General features: G+C 38.7%; 1 protein-coding gene across 1 annotated transcript in view; it reads left to right on the forward strand.

The window, feature by feature from the left end:
* The window catches only part of LOC129378006 (receptor-type tyrosine-protein phosphatase F-like), a 224,795-nt gene that overhangs the window by 74,404 nt on the left and 136,163 nt on the right, over window positions 1–14,228 (forward strand). The window contains 1 exon segment of the mRNA XM_055058240.1: window positions 6,517–6,693. Coding sequence (XP_054914215.1) covers window positions 6,594–6,693 — 100 coding nt within the window. The 5' untranslated portion in view covers window positions 6,517–6,593.

Raw genomic sequence — 14,228 nt, forward strand, 5'->3', positions numbered from 1 at the left:
GTGGTGTTTACTCAGCCGCCGCCTCTCTGTCCCTGTCTCCATCTGCGCAGCTGTGTCTTGCATTGCTTGTCTGTCGACAGCCATTTCTATATGGGTGGCCACTCCCTTGCCACACACATTTGCTGGGGGGTAATAAGTTCTTTGCCTCCCTGATGTGGGAGGCAAACAGGATAGGTGTGTTTCAGGTGTGTGCTAAGCCTCCCAAGTGAGCTGACTCAAATGCCCTATTGTCCTCCACAGTTTCCCGGTTTAGATGTTCCAATTGTTGCCTTGTTAATTACCTCTCTAAATCTCTTAGTCCTCCACCTATTGCACACTTTATATACCATATGCTCTGTTTGTCACGCTCTATATTCTCAAGAAGTCTCCAAACACTTAAGAATCCGAAGCATCTTCGTTAAGAATTAAGAGCTGATGCCCTGTCAGGTGATTGAAGGTTCAGACAGGTTCAATTCAGCAACCTCGTCTTCTCTGTGTGTTTTGACATGATGTTACCACAACAGAATCATCTCTTCCTAATAGGCCACGCAATCTTGACATATTGACAAATTGGGGACCCGGTGCTGCACGATAAATTGTGTTCAGCCTCTGAATCACCACCCACATCTTGAATTTGTTGAGTGAGTTGCAAAAAAAAAAGTCTGGAAAAGGTTGTTCTGGCACATGAACTCTCGCAGCCGACCAAGTTTCAGACTTGAATAAACACGTCACCCCCCTAAGCTGCAATTATCTGAAACATGCCCTTGTTTTAGTTGATAATTAGTTTTTTTGGCTGTGCTTTAATTAATATTTCCCTATATAACACTTTCAGTGGAAACGCTTCTGTCTTTAAACCCATTTAACATGATTGCAGACTGCTACATCACAGTATGGACTGGTATCACATCCATGTAGTATAACTAAAGGTGAATAATACCACAGTATTGATTTGTTACATGACCTCATTGCTTTTTTTTTCATATTGCTCCAAAATTCTTACTTTTTAATTAAAACCAAACTGTTTTCATGAAACTTCCAAGTCGTCTTAAGAAATATAAACCTTATGTGCATCACGGGAATTTCAAATCCTTTAAATCCTTTCTATTTTTCTTTCCATCCTTTTCATTTTCACTCATGACCATTGACTGGTTACTTATCTGTCCGATCAATGTGCCTTGTTCTTCATTACTCAATCTGACTGGGCAGCCATATCTGGGATATCTGCTGGCTGTTACAGTCTTCTTTTATTTTAGAGTAATGGGAGCTGCTGAAACTTTTATTGCTTTAATTGCTGCAAAGGTTTTTTTTGTCCTCAATCGCTTTCAAGATATGGGCCTTAATTGTCTCATAAATGTACAGACAGTTCCTTTCCACTTTATGATTAGGATTTTTCCCCCCTCTTAACAGCTGCTATGAACTGGAAAATCTTCCAAAATATTTCCTGTGAAGAAAGTTAGGTGCAGGTTGGTTTTGCAGAGAGCCTAAATACAAGGAGTCTACAAATACCGATCAATGGTACAGTCAGTTGATGTGTTATTATTATTTTGTTAGTACTGGTTGTGTAATCCTGAATCAATGTTTGACTCCCTTGGCCAAAATTCCACAGGAACAGAGAAATTTGTTCTTTAACCCAAGGCTACAAAAACCAAGTTCTTTCTGGCCAGGAAATTTCATACTTTGAAAGAGCTGTAGCATAGATCTCCTGGGAAGTCCCCTACCGCAGCATACAATCTTAATATTTTTCAGACACCACACTAAACTAAACAAAAAGTTCTGCTCAGAAAATGGTGAAAGAATTCCCAAACTAGGACCGCAAGAAGAGAGTAATGCCATTTTGTTTTTACCGTTTATCTGGACTTTCCATTGTAAGAGGTGACCTTTTGGTTTATTTGGCTAACAATCCTTAAAATTAAAACTTTTCATTGGTCATCAACAGCTTTCTGCAACATTAATGTTAAAACCACAAGTTTTTAAAAACAACTGACGGGTGTTAGAAAAAAAGAAATGCTGTCAGAAAGACGATTACAGATGACTTACAAGTACCATGACAAAAGCCGCCAGCCGCTAATGATGCTAGATATCAAACAACAAAGCAAAACGTTTCTCAAATCTCATCTTGTACTGTTTGGACTCATGAATAGACTATTGTATTTAGTTTTATCCAGTGAGCTGGATGATGGTTAATTATTCAACAATAGGCAGGTTATAAATGATTTGTAGACATTACTAAAAAAATGTAACTGGCTGATCTAATCCACAGGTATGAAGCTAAAGTTTCTGGTTCAATTGTCCCCAACAAATTTTAACTTCACCAGACTACATTTAATTATGTAAAATTCTTAGTGACCAAATGTGAACTGGATAATTTTACAACTGGCAGAGAATCCATTTTTTAATACAAGTATAGCAAAGAAGCAGCTTCAGTGATTTATTTATTTTTGGAATTAAAGACTTAAAGTCTGTGATATATAGACAAGTATAAACTAAACTGAATTAATTTATACAAATTATAATTTGGGATTTGTAAAGCCTTGTCAAAGAAGGGGGATCCTAATTTTTTCTAATTAGAATCTTTTCTCATTTAATGTTTGTGACAATATCATGTATCGTGTCTTTTTGTGAGCAGGATATGTTGCTGCAGCCTGATTTACAGTAATTCGATTTATTTTAAGAGTATTTTGATTATGGGATTACAAATCACAAGCTTATTTTGTGCACTGTGTATAACCCCTGTAGCTGTTTAAACATTTACAGTTTCTCAGTTACTGTTGAAAAAATCTGGCTGAGCATTTTAGCAATAATTATCCACTTGCTCTCTTGTTTCTCATTCACTCAGTCTTACCAGACTTTGGAGGAAAATCATTACAGAAGGATTCATTTATTCTCTGAAAGGCATTCATCCACACCTACATCTTCACACTGTTTTGCCATTGCTTCTCCCAAATACTTGCAAACAACAGCAACAATATTTTCTTGTTTGCTGAGCCATTTTGCTTGGATTTTGAATCACACCATGCTCCATTTCCAGGTCGACACTCTGTCCTTTTCCACGCCGCAACACAAACTCGCATAGTTGCAAAGATTTGTCCCAAAGTATTTCTGTACAGCTGGGAGGGACCGTGCTTTTCTGTAGTGAATAAGTAGCTGGAAAAGATATAAAGAATAAGCCTTCGCTTGAGGAATTTGTCTCATTGAAGATGAAAAGCATCTGCCTCTTTCTGGCATCTGCTGCAGAAGATATCCCCCCCCCACCACCACGGGTTTGGAGCACAACGAGTAGCCAACTCACTCACTTCCTTTCCCCACGACGTGAACAAGAGTGGCACTGGCGTACATTAAAATGAGTGTCATAACAAATTAGTCAGCCACTGAAAATGATGTGAGTTGCGCTCACTTTGCAATGCTAACTTGGGGTATTAACTTAAAATAAAAAACGGGGTCTAAATGTCTTTAATTCCCTGTGCAAAGTTAGAGGAGTGATCCAGCATTTTGGCATCCTCAGCAGCATATTTGTGCCTCTTTTTCTTTCTTTTCCTGACTTCAACAGCTTAACACTCAAATATTAAATCTCTTTTTCAGTAACAGTGAGAAGGAAAGCCTTCTTTTCATTTTTTTTTCTTTGGGGTTTAAAATGACTTCAGCTGCAGTTAGGTGTATTTCTTCAAAGTGTACATCCAGGGAGGAGCGTTTCAGAGTTCGATACGATCTCAGCTCAAAGCTTCATGTATGATAGATGATGTTGACTTTATCGTCTCTGGAAATTTCTCAGACACAAGGCGTGTTTGGAATCGGATATTGGGCTTGCATAAATCGACGCCTCAAGTCGCATACCTGTACGACGACAAAGACTTGGCTGTCAACTTTAAATGTCTGGGTCTGTGCACCAGCCTGGGCTTATACACTGCATTCCTTCTTATTGTATTACTAAGTCAAACATGACTTCTTCTCTCTGCAAATAATGTCAGAAAGTAGGTAAAAAGCGGCGCAGAAATGGAAATCCCATCACCCCCCGAAAAACAGATGAAATGTATTGATATTTTCATGTACTAAAGTATCTGCATGAAAGAATGTTTATCAAAGAAGGTGGTCATGGTTGTAGATGTGGCCTGTTATGCGCATTTTTCTCTGTTTTCACCAGCGTTGAAGGAGCCACATGAGTAATGACCTCCACAGGCTTAAGAATGCTCTTCTTTTTCTCTTCACAAGATACTGGAGGCATTATGTTCCTGACACTTTAACTTATTTAACTGAATTGAATAGAATAAAGCTGACTGGCCACCCAGCAAGCCTCAAGATATTCAGCGTCTTGAACTTTGTCTCTTTTTTTTTTCTTTACATAAATTGTTCCTAGAGTTAGGAGTAAGGTTTAAATATTAAAAACAGAACATATCAAAGAGTTGGTTTTACATTTTAGCTCATCTTCTATAGAAATCGCTTTGACAGGGGGCTTTAAATCCATTTAGAGATTTTTATCGTGGCTTCGCTGTGATGTTCTTTACATTATTGTAGCTACTCAGAGATGGCTGTAGGCAAGAGTGTGGGCATTAGAAATGTAGTTAACTCAGTTCAGAGCAATTACTTTTACTTTGCTTATAATGGAAAGAGACAATTAAACTGGAGGCTGTAACAAACTTAACATTAGTTTACTGAGTTGGTTTTGACAATAAATTTGATTCCTTAAAAGGCAAACTATTAGAGGTCGTTACAGGTAACTGGATTGGCAAAACTATCATGTTACAGATATACTTTTTAAAGTAAAACCATAATTGTATCATGATCTTCCATGTAAAAACGTAACATACAAAGAAAAAAAAAAAGAAACAGAGCACTTACGCCAATTAAATCTTTCATATTCCCTGCATTGCATTGTAAAGTCTTTTAAATGAAATAAATTAAATGGAGAAAGTGGAATGACCAAAGTTCTTCCTGCTGTATGGATTATTGTATAAATCAGTGCTAACTCCTTCCCCAACTTTGGTTTTGTTTAAAAAAATTATAATAAAAATTGTTTCTTATTACAATAAACATGGACAGTCATAAGTTGAAAAATAAAGGAGCGGTTCATTAAGTTTTTTTATTCATTTATTATTTTTTAGCAACAGGGGTAACTGATGCTCTTCTTTCATTTAAATGTTAGGTCATGCTATCGATTTTTCCATGAACGCTTTGTGTAAATAACAGTCTTGAACTTTTACGAACTACTAACCTTTAATTAGCACATGTTTAAGTGTCATCTGTTTCAAACTGTTTTATCTGTCTGAAAAGTGCACAATTATGTCATTATTATTTGCATATTGGCAGAAAACTGTAGTCCTTTACAATCCAGTGTTACTATAGTCCCTCTCCTACTGGGTTTAATTAGCGATAGATCTACTTTTATTTGTTGTTGACCAACTCCTGACAGCACCCTCCCTTCTAGGGTGCCGCTCATTTTGGCTCTTCACCATTTTGTGCCTTCACAGCTTTGGTCTTTTCATTCCTGACCTTTTCGGGTATGAAACAGTTCTGTCCTCTGCCAGGGGTCTCTTAGCAACAGCGAGCCAATTTGCACCCGCTAGGGGGACGTTTCTTACCCTCTTTGCAAAGCAATGTTTTTAAGCCATTTTCTATCATCTACTCAGACTATTGAATGAAAATGTGGTTATGTGACCCCAGCAGGAAGTCATTTAGGAATTATGTTGGTTGGATCAAGGATATATTTATTATTTTACCAGCCAATTGGCAAAGACAATTACCAGAGCCAAAATAAATGGTAAGAGTGTTATAATAATGTAGAATTTCACTATTCGTGCATTAGCCTACTGTAGATATGTATTTCCATACATTTCTAGACTTAACTGCAACAAAATGCTCAGTTACATTTTAAGTTATAAAAATATGAGATATAATTTATAGGTTTGGGATGGAAGTAGGAAGGAACGGAACAAATTGGGAGTACAAATTAGAAAAAGGACAACTTTACATGGAGCCGTTGTGTTACAGGTTTATTTATGTTGTCATTCTATGAGATCATTTCACTTTCTGTGATTTGAAACCATCTGGATGGCTCAGTTTCAATTTCCTAATGGGAGGCATTAAGTGGGCTGTGGTCCTCTGGGACTGCTGTTTAGGAAGTCCTTTGGGTTTTTAACTGAACCCCCTCTGTTGGAAGGAAGGTGGCTGAGTAAATTGATCCTACATCCCCATCTCCCTTTGAATATCTTTCCTTTTTGCAGAGCTGTTCTGCATTGCTGCCTCCCCACTTCCTCTGATGTACTTACATCCTTTTCACCAGTTTTGTCCCCCTCCTGAAGCAGGATTTGTTTTGGGTATTAGATGCCTTGTTGATCGCGAACAAAGATCTTCCAGTGTCGTTGTTTTTTTTGTTTTTTTTTACATGTATACTTAAATTCTTTCACGTTTGGTTCTGCTCTGCGACTTGCTTTTGATATTTCTGCCTAACTGTGTTATGCTGCTCATTCAAATCTATGCAAATGCAGAGTGAGTTTGAATACTAATGTCCCCGCTCCCCTGTTCTGCATTTCTTTGCTCTCTCAGGTGTTAGTCTTTGATCCTGTCAGAGTGGGACGCGTCTAGCAGCGGGGACTGAGGAGGGAGCAGTGCCATCTTGGAGCATGGTGCCTAACGTTCACCTGGTAGGGCCCCTCCGGCCCAGAGGGGCGTTGCTGTTGCTGCTTCTACTCGGCTCCTGGGTGATCTCTTCTCTGGCAGACAGTAAGTAACCTCCTTCACCTGGGACATCCTAAAAGCATGAGGGACTTTCTACTTCAGACTCTTAACAGATTCCAGAAAACAGACACAAATGTTTGCCTAATGCATGTGCTCTCATATAGGTAGAGCATTAGCACCTGAGCTAAAAATAAGCAGGCGGACGGATCTCAGTTGCCTCTGTGCCTCGCTGTCTGTTTGAGTGACAGTTTTGGCTGGGAAAAGACATTCTGAGAGATCTGTCTCTGCCGCCGGACCTTTTTGGTCTCCGGGGGCTCCTCCCCCACCAAAGACAAGGTCAGGAACAGAATTAATTCAACACATGACCTCACCTACAGTGCTGTCATTGGGTCACTGTAATTCAATTACGCCCCGACACCCCTCTGCCTCCCTCTGACCAACTGATCTGTCCTTTCAGACATGAATCAAAGAGGATTAGTTTTTTCCGAAGCCTTTTCCTTTTGTCTCTGAGGGCCTTGTTCTCATAGTGTGTCGTCTTTTCTTTTGTTTCACTGTAAACTTGACCTTGCAGGGAGGTTTTTGCAGTCCTGACAGTTTTGTTGTGGTCCTGCGGGTCTGCCTTTGCCTCCGTGTATAGTTGAAGTAGACCAAAGTAGTGCATTATTTTTGACTGATTCTTTTTCTCTGAGATAACAAAATATACCATAGGTGCAAAAAAGACTTCTTGGACGCAGTAGTAGCACAAGGGTAAAGTGTACAGAGGCCTTAGTCCTTGTCATGGGTTCCAGACCTTTACTGCATGTCTTCCCACTTTTAGTTTTGTGACTTTATTAATAAAGGCTCCTAGTCAAAATAGTAAAAAAATAAATAAATAAATAAAGGTCATTATTTATGCAGATGTATTGCCAAAAATTGCTGAAGAGGATAATTAAATTATTTCTATTTTTTTATAATTGCTTGTACTGTAATTAATGCAACAAACTATTGTGGTGAAAATATTTGGTCAATATCTCATCTCAAATCGCTCTATGCTGAAATCAATCTGAAAAGAAAGTGCAGTAGTTGGGGCCTGTATTGTTTATTTGTATTGGCTTTTTTAAGGACTAAACAGAGAATAAATATTTTAGTAAAAATCCAATAGACAGATCTAAAAAAATACAGAAATGGTCAGATCACAATCCAAATAGATCCTGAATCTAAGCTTCTCTTCCTGACTGTAGCCATAGTGTGAAATTAAAATATTTCCTGTATTTCATAGATATGACCTATTGCTGCATCCAGGTAATAAATAATCAACTTAAAATAAATTTGCAGAGAAGTTAGTTTGATTACAGTTTGAGTGTTTATCTTGCTTTTGTGTTCCTGCAATTTTTCAGTCCCAAAACTAGCAAAAGAAGTTCAATTCAGTGGCATCCACTTTTTTTTTTAAGAACCTAAAAAAACTCCCGTCCCATCCAATGACATTATTAGGATATTATTTAAATATGCTGAGTCTTTAAGATGCTCAGAGTAGAGTTAGGATGAGGCCTTGATTATTATTACGCTGTTCTGCTTTTGCGCTGTCTTTAATCTCGGTTTTGCAGATAGGTACAAGCAAAAGTGAATAATAAGCACAAAATGCTGGATTGCAAATACTTTTCCTCTTGTGAGTTGCTGCCTTTATTGCATCCATTTACCATTTTAACACGCTTCACTGGGGATTTTTAGTTTTTTTTTCTTCTTTGCGTTGTGCCTCCAGTGAGAGTGAGACAGCTCTAGTCTCTAATTTCAGTGATCATATCATTTACGGATTAAAACTACTGTCAGGCATTTTAATTAACTGACAAAGAAAGTCTGATGCCACAAGTTGCTGCATGATAAATATGTATGTATATTTATTTTGGGTGCACCCAAACACTTCTATGTGAATAAAAAGGTGGAGATGAAAAGCAAAACGAGGTTAAGACAAAAAAGGGTTTGCTAGAAAAAATTATCCTTGGTGCGGGGTTTATTTATGTGTAGTGTAAGCAGTCACAGAAAGAGGCCCAAAGCTGCTATTATCCACCCTGTAAAGGAAAAAACACATAGAATTAAGATAAGACAGCTGGGGGGGTCAAAAATAACACCTACCACTAATCACAGGGTTGTGTTTGTTTGGTGCCTTTAATTTGTATGGAACTTAGTTATGCGAGCTTGATATGTCTGGTTTGGATCTGCTGTATTACAGGGCAGCCTGTAGACAGATATTATGGCCGAGGTGCCTGGCAAGTTTCTCATTACACGGGCTAAGTCTGTTCCCCCCGTCACCCCCCTCGATAAGCTAAGCAGCCATGCAAACCACAGGAAGAAAACATGTTAGCTTTTCCTTCATAGCTGTGTGTTTATTCCAAGGCAGACACATTTTAAAGGTTGTCATCATATGTTTACTTCCATTCATATTCTAATGCCAGAAAAAATAAATACAGCACACCCTCCTCTGTTTGGAAATCAAAAGTTACGGAAAATTAATATGAGAATACCACAGGTAAAATCAAAATTGAGTTTTTATATGGTGATTTAGTATACTAAGGGACTAAAGTGGTCAAACTGTTTTGGCCTGACATGAATAAATAATCGTTTTGATTTTTAAATCCTAAATTAAATATGATTAAATAAATTTTGGTTGCTGAGATCAGTTTCACTAAACACAACAGGGTCTGATTACTATCAGAGCTGTGAAACAGAGAAGTCACGTCAATAGAACCTAACTGGCAGCACAGCAGGATGAGAGATCTTAAAGGGGTTCTGTTAGGTATTTCCCAGGCACACAATGCCATTTTATAGCACCATCGAGTAAAAGACACCCAACATATCTAACTAAAAAGGCAATATATCAAACATGACTTAAAAGAAATTTGTCTTTGCAGTTTGACACCTTGAAATTGGGCCTCTGTCTCTTTAAGAAGCTCCCTCTCCTTTCTGGCACTCTGTCAACACAACAGTGTTTCTCATTATGCCATTTGCAAGCATTCTTAGAAGCGTTGCACTGAGAAATAGTTTGTATGATGAGCTCAGCGAATGTGCAGTTCTACCAGGTATTTCCTAATTGCTGCTGCTGCTGCTAGTCTTGAGGAACTGAGTGGGGAGATGAATGAGTCAAAGCAGTATTCCAGGTATTTTTTTTGATGAGGGAATAACATTGACATGACCTAAAGCTCAAAAAAGTCAATTTTAGATAATACTCCTCTAATCCCCTTTAATAAACTAGAATATCTAGCCCCAATCTACAGAATCTCCAGAGAAATAAAATCTGGATTGGATGAAACCTGCTTTTGGGGTTAACTTTGTATGATGTCAAATATATTTAAGTTTGAATTAAAGCTAAAACAATGCTGCAGGTATAAATAAAAGCTGTCTGTGAGTCCTGTCAGTGTTATGGCTTTGTGAGATCATTCATCTCATGTCATCATTGAGCAGCCAAACAATACAGTGTGATTACTCTGAGTGCTGGTCATTGATCCCTCGGGAGCTCAGTCCATCTCTATATGGCCTCCTTAAACACAATAGGCCACCAGAAGGTCATCCTCAAGGTCAGACATACGCTTCTCTTAAACATAGTGGTTATCTCTGAAGCACTGCTGACTTATTTCACTGGCTTTAATCAGCTTCTGATGTAGGGCGTCTCCTGTGGTTCCTCACTGGTTCTGATCTTGGGTGAGCTGTCCTCTGAGGTGCCAGAAGGCTAGCCCAGGCTGACGGCAGATTAGACCAGCTCAATGATTAACTCAAGTTTAATCACTTTTTATATTGAGGCACTGTGCCATGCAGTAACTCTTTTATTGTCCTGTTTGTGATCCTTGATGTTCCATGGCAAAGTAACTGCACTTTATTGCCACTTTTGACAGTTTTTTTTGCTGTTATTGTGCCAATGACTTGGTCATAAAGAAGAGTTCTCACAGGAGGGGGCTTTTGCTAATCATAAAACTACACTCAGCATTAATATTCGCATGAATTATGGGCTTTTAATTATTATTTGAGACATTCCATTTAAGGGGTGGAAAGTTAATTAAACGCACAACTTCAAGGACTTTAAAAACAAGATGGGGGTGGATTCATTTTGAATTCGTTATGCATTCGTTATCGTCCCTCAACCCGTACACCTCCACTGATACTTTGAATAAATGTCTCTTTGCAAGTTGTGAAAAATAAAATTCTTTGCATTATTTTGGCCCAATATTTCAACACAGAGCTGTTTCAAAGTGATTTCCTGCTTTAGACGGTTGTCCAAACGGGTTGAATGTCAGGGCCGTTCCTGAAACTAGCTTCATTCAAAAACCTGTTTTGATTTGTGTTTGGGATCATTGTCGTGTTGCAGGAGTCAGCAGCCTTTAAAACTCACTCCTCCAAAATAGAATCAGTCTGGAGCTGCAAATCCTACATGCACCTTTGACGGAAGGTAGTTTATTGAATTTTGTGGTTGCCCTTAGTGTAAAATTTGGTTGTGTATCGGTTAAATGAAAGGACTGATATTTCCATTCATACTTTTTGGGTTTAATTGAATCAAAACATTTTCTTTTCAATGAGACAAAATGACACATTGTGCAAAAAGGATGCTTCCTGATGGTCTGTTACAGGGTTTTATGCTAATGAAAGGAAACATTTAATTTCTCCACCCATGTAAATTCAACGCTGCTCAGTTTTCTATCATTTTAGTCAGAGATTTAAAGAGTCACAACAGTAGAGCCAAACATCGGCAGGCTGCTGAGACCTTTTATTTTACGACACCCACCAAAAAAATCTAAATAATTTGTTTGTACTTATATTATTTTCTAAACTTCTAGACTGAATCAGTACCAAGAACAGTGATACAGACCCCAGAGCTCATGCTACCACCACCATGCCTTACAGGAGAAATTTGGTTTGTTTGTTACGGCGTCTGAAAATGTCCTTTTGTTTTGGATCATCCTCTCAGTCAATGAGGATTCTCTCTTTTGTGAAAAGTGACACTGGTTTCTAACACTTTCCACATCACAGATGGTTGCATCTTGTTTTAATAGGTTTTTTTCCAAAATACTAGAATCTTTTTCGGGGTAATACGACTTGATCCAAACATACATCAAAACTGGTTTTCGAATGGTTGCATTAAACTTCGATTGGCCTTCTCAAAACCCTGACCTCAGCACATTTTGAAAATCTGTGGACTGTCATTAAAAGCCAGGAACACAACCAAGTTAAATGAACTCTACCAGTTTTGGCTGAGAGGACTGGTTGAATATGCATGTTGCTGATTACAAAAAGCTTGTAGTCAAAAACCCAATCATTGCCCATCATTAAAAAGCACAAAATGAATCTGACTTTCACGCCAAATTGGGTTTAACAGATTTTATTAGGAGTTCAAGCATGTTTGAAATGATTTTAAACACTCCCTAACCTGCTTTGTCACCACTTCTACCTACAACGTAACCTTTGGAAATTGAATTGGCAGTTTCTGATGCTCAGACAAAGGAATGATGTGATGCCAAAGTGGTTTAGGAGATGGGTGGCCAGATGGGGTCTTGGGTGGGGGCCCTGCAAATTGGATTGTATTTTTAAGTGCCCATATGGCCACCCAGTTCAAACACTGACAGGGACAACAATTGATTCTCTTTTAATTAAAAGTAACCATATCCACCTTAGAGAGGCAGTCTGAGAGTAATGCAGTTAGTACACAGCTGTGGTCCACATATATACAAACAGCTACACCCACAATGCAACAAAGGAGCTGGGAAAAACAAAGCGATATTAAAGCTAAGAGCAGTGAAGATGAAGTGGGAATATGGAGCAGATATGAAGGGAAGTTGTTTTCATGTGCCGATGCAGCAGTGTCAGAATTCAGGGAGGAATGTGTCATTGAAGGTTAATGATGTGAGATTAATAGTTTAATTAGAGAGCTCAGTCACAGGGCTGGAGGCAGTCACCCAAACTCTCTGCTGTGGCCCAGTGTTGGGGCTGGCGCAGGATGATAGGAAATGTCAGTCTTTGACAGACAGGGAGACATTTCAATTATTATTTTATTGACAGTACTAGCTTCACTTCCTTTCTGCCAGTTGTTTTCCTTCCTGTTTATCACACTGATCTTTGGTGTGCATTCATGGTTGAATGGCTATCGAAAGTGTCACAATCAGGAGGAAGGCGAGTGAGCTGGAATCTCCTTGTTGTCATTTTTTCCCCCTCTTATTACATAATTTAATTTCCTCTCTCTACTTAGCTGCTGGAGAGTTGAATCTCTTAAGACTCCTGGGGCTTGTGGGTGAGATGATGAGAACAAAGGTAGGAGCTCTTTATGGTCTCGGAGGGAAGGCCAATCAAAATCTGACAAATTAATGAGGTTAGTGGGGTTGTGGGGATGAATTGGTAGCTAACCCCCAAAATGGGGTTTTGTGAAAAAGCCTGTGGCCATCTCATCATCTGAGCCCCCCTGCCCTTATCCCTCCAAGGATTACTTAACACACTTAGCATTTTTCCCACTTGGTCTACTCATGTCAAGGTCAAGCCAAGGCGTCCTACGAGGTTCCTGAATTTCCCTCTCAGGAACTATAGCAGCACTTGATGTTGGCTTTAATTAATGCTGGGTTCCTATACAATTTCCCTTCTAAAATGTCTTATTTTTCTAGAGATTTCCAATGATTTATTTTAGACATTTCCTTTGAATGCATTTCAACAGTGGACATGCCATAGATGTGAACTTGTATGGAAGGAAGTACGAATGTATGTATTGATGTGCAAAAGTGTAAATGGATGGATTGGTGGATGAATTTAAGGTGACAACTTTTAGAATCAGGCACAGCGAAATAAGCTTTGGAAATTTTCCACCCTTTTCTTTTCCATGTATTTAAATTTTCTGCTTTTCCAGACTGTGTCAGAACCCTGAAGATATCTATACACCATTATATATTCAAGCTGCATACACAATGCTCCATTTTCCTCTTTCTGTTTTGTTTTGCATGCATGTGTCCCCAGGTTGACACCCACACAAGCCTTCAAACATTCAGACGTCCTTCATCGTGTCAAATTGGGGGGGAAAAATGTTTTTATGACATTCATTGTAAATGAGCAAATTTCACTGAGTGAACTGTGTGAACATGGGAGGTGATGTTGCCCCCGGGTTGTGTAAATGAGCTGTGTGGTCCATGCAACACATTAGCAAGCTCATCTTATAGGTCAGGGCTGCATGCATTTAGAGGCTGTTAATGGAAGAAAGGGAGTGATGTTGGCCTTCTTTTGCATTGTGATGCAGACAATACATCAGCCGTTATAAAAGCTGTAAACGGCTTTATACTTGCACTGATTTATTACCTAATTCTGTTGCAGAGGTGTAAAAATATAAAAGCAGAAATAGTTTCAACTTAAGTAGACGGATGCAGAGTTTCTGCTTTTATCCCGTGTCTTTTTCCCACAAGGTAGCAAGTGGGTTGAAAGAAGTCAGAGATTGTGAGTCATCTTAGACTAGATCTTCTAGTTCGGGGCGTCGGTTTAAATACCACAGGTAATGTAACACCTCAGACTCTTTGTCGAGTAATACCTGTAACATCTACTGTCTCGCCATCTTTAGGTACATAGCAAAGCTTTTATCATTCCATATT

This window comes from Poeciliopsis prolifica, unplaced genomic scaffold (genome assembly GCF_027474105.1).
Source record: "Poeciliopsis prolifica strain line A6 unplaced genomic scaffold, Auburn_PproV2 SCAFFOLD050, whole genome shotgun sequence".
Lineage (NCBI taxonomy): Eukaryota > Metazoa > Chordata > Actinopteri > Cyprinodontiformes > Poeciliidae > Poeciliopsis > Poeciliopsis prolifica.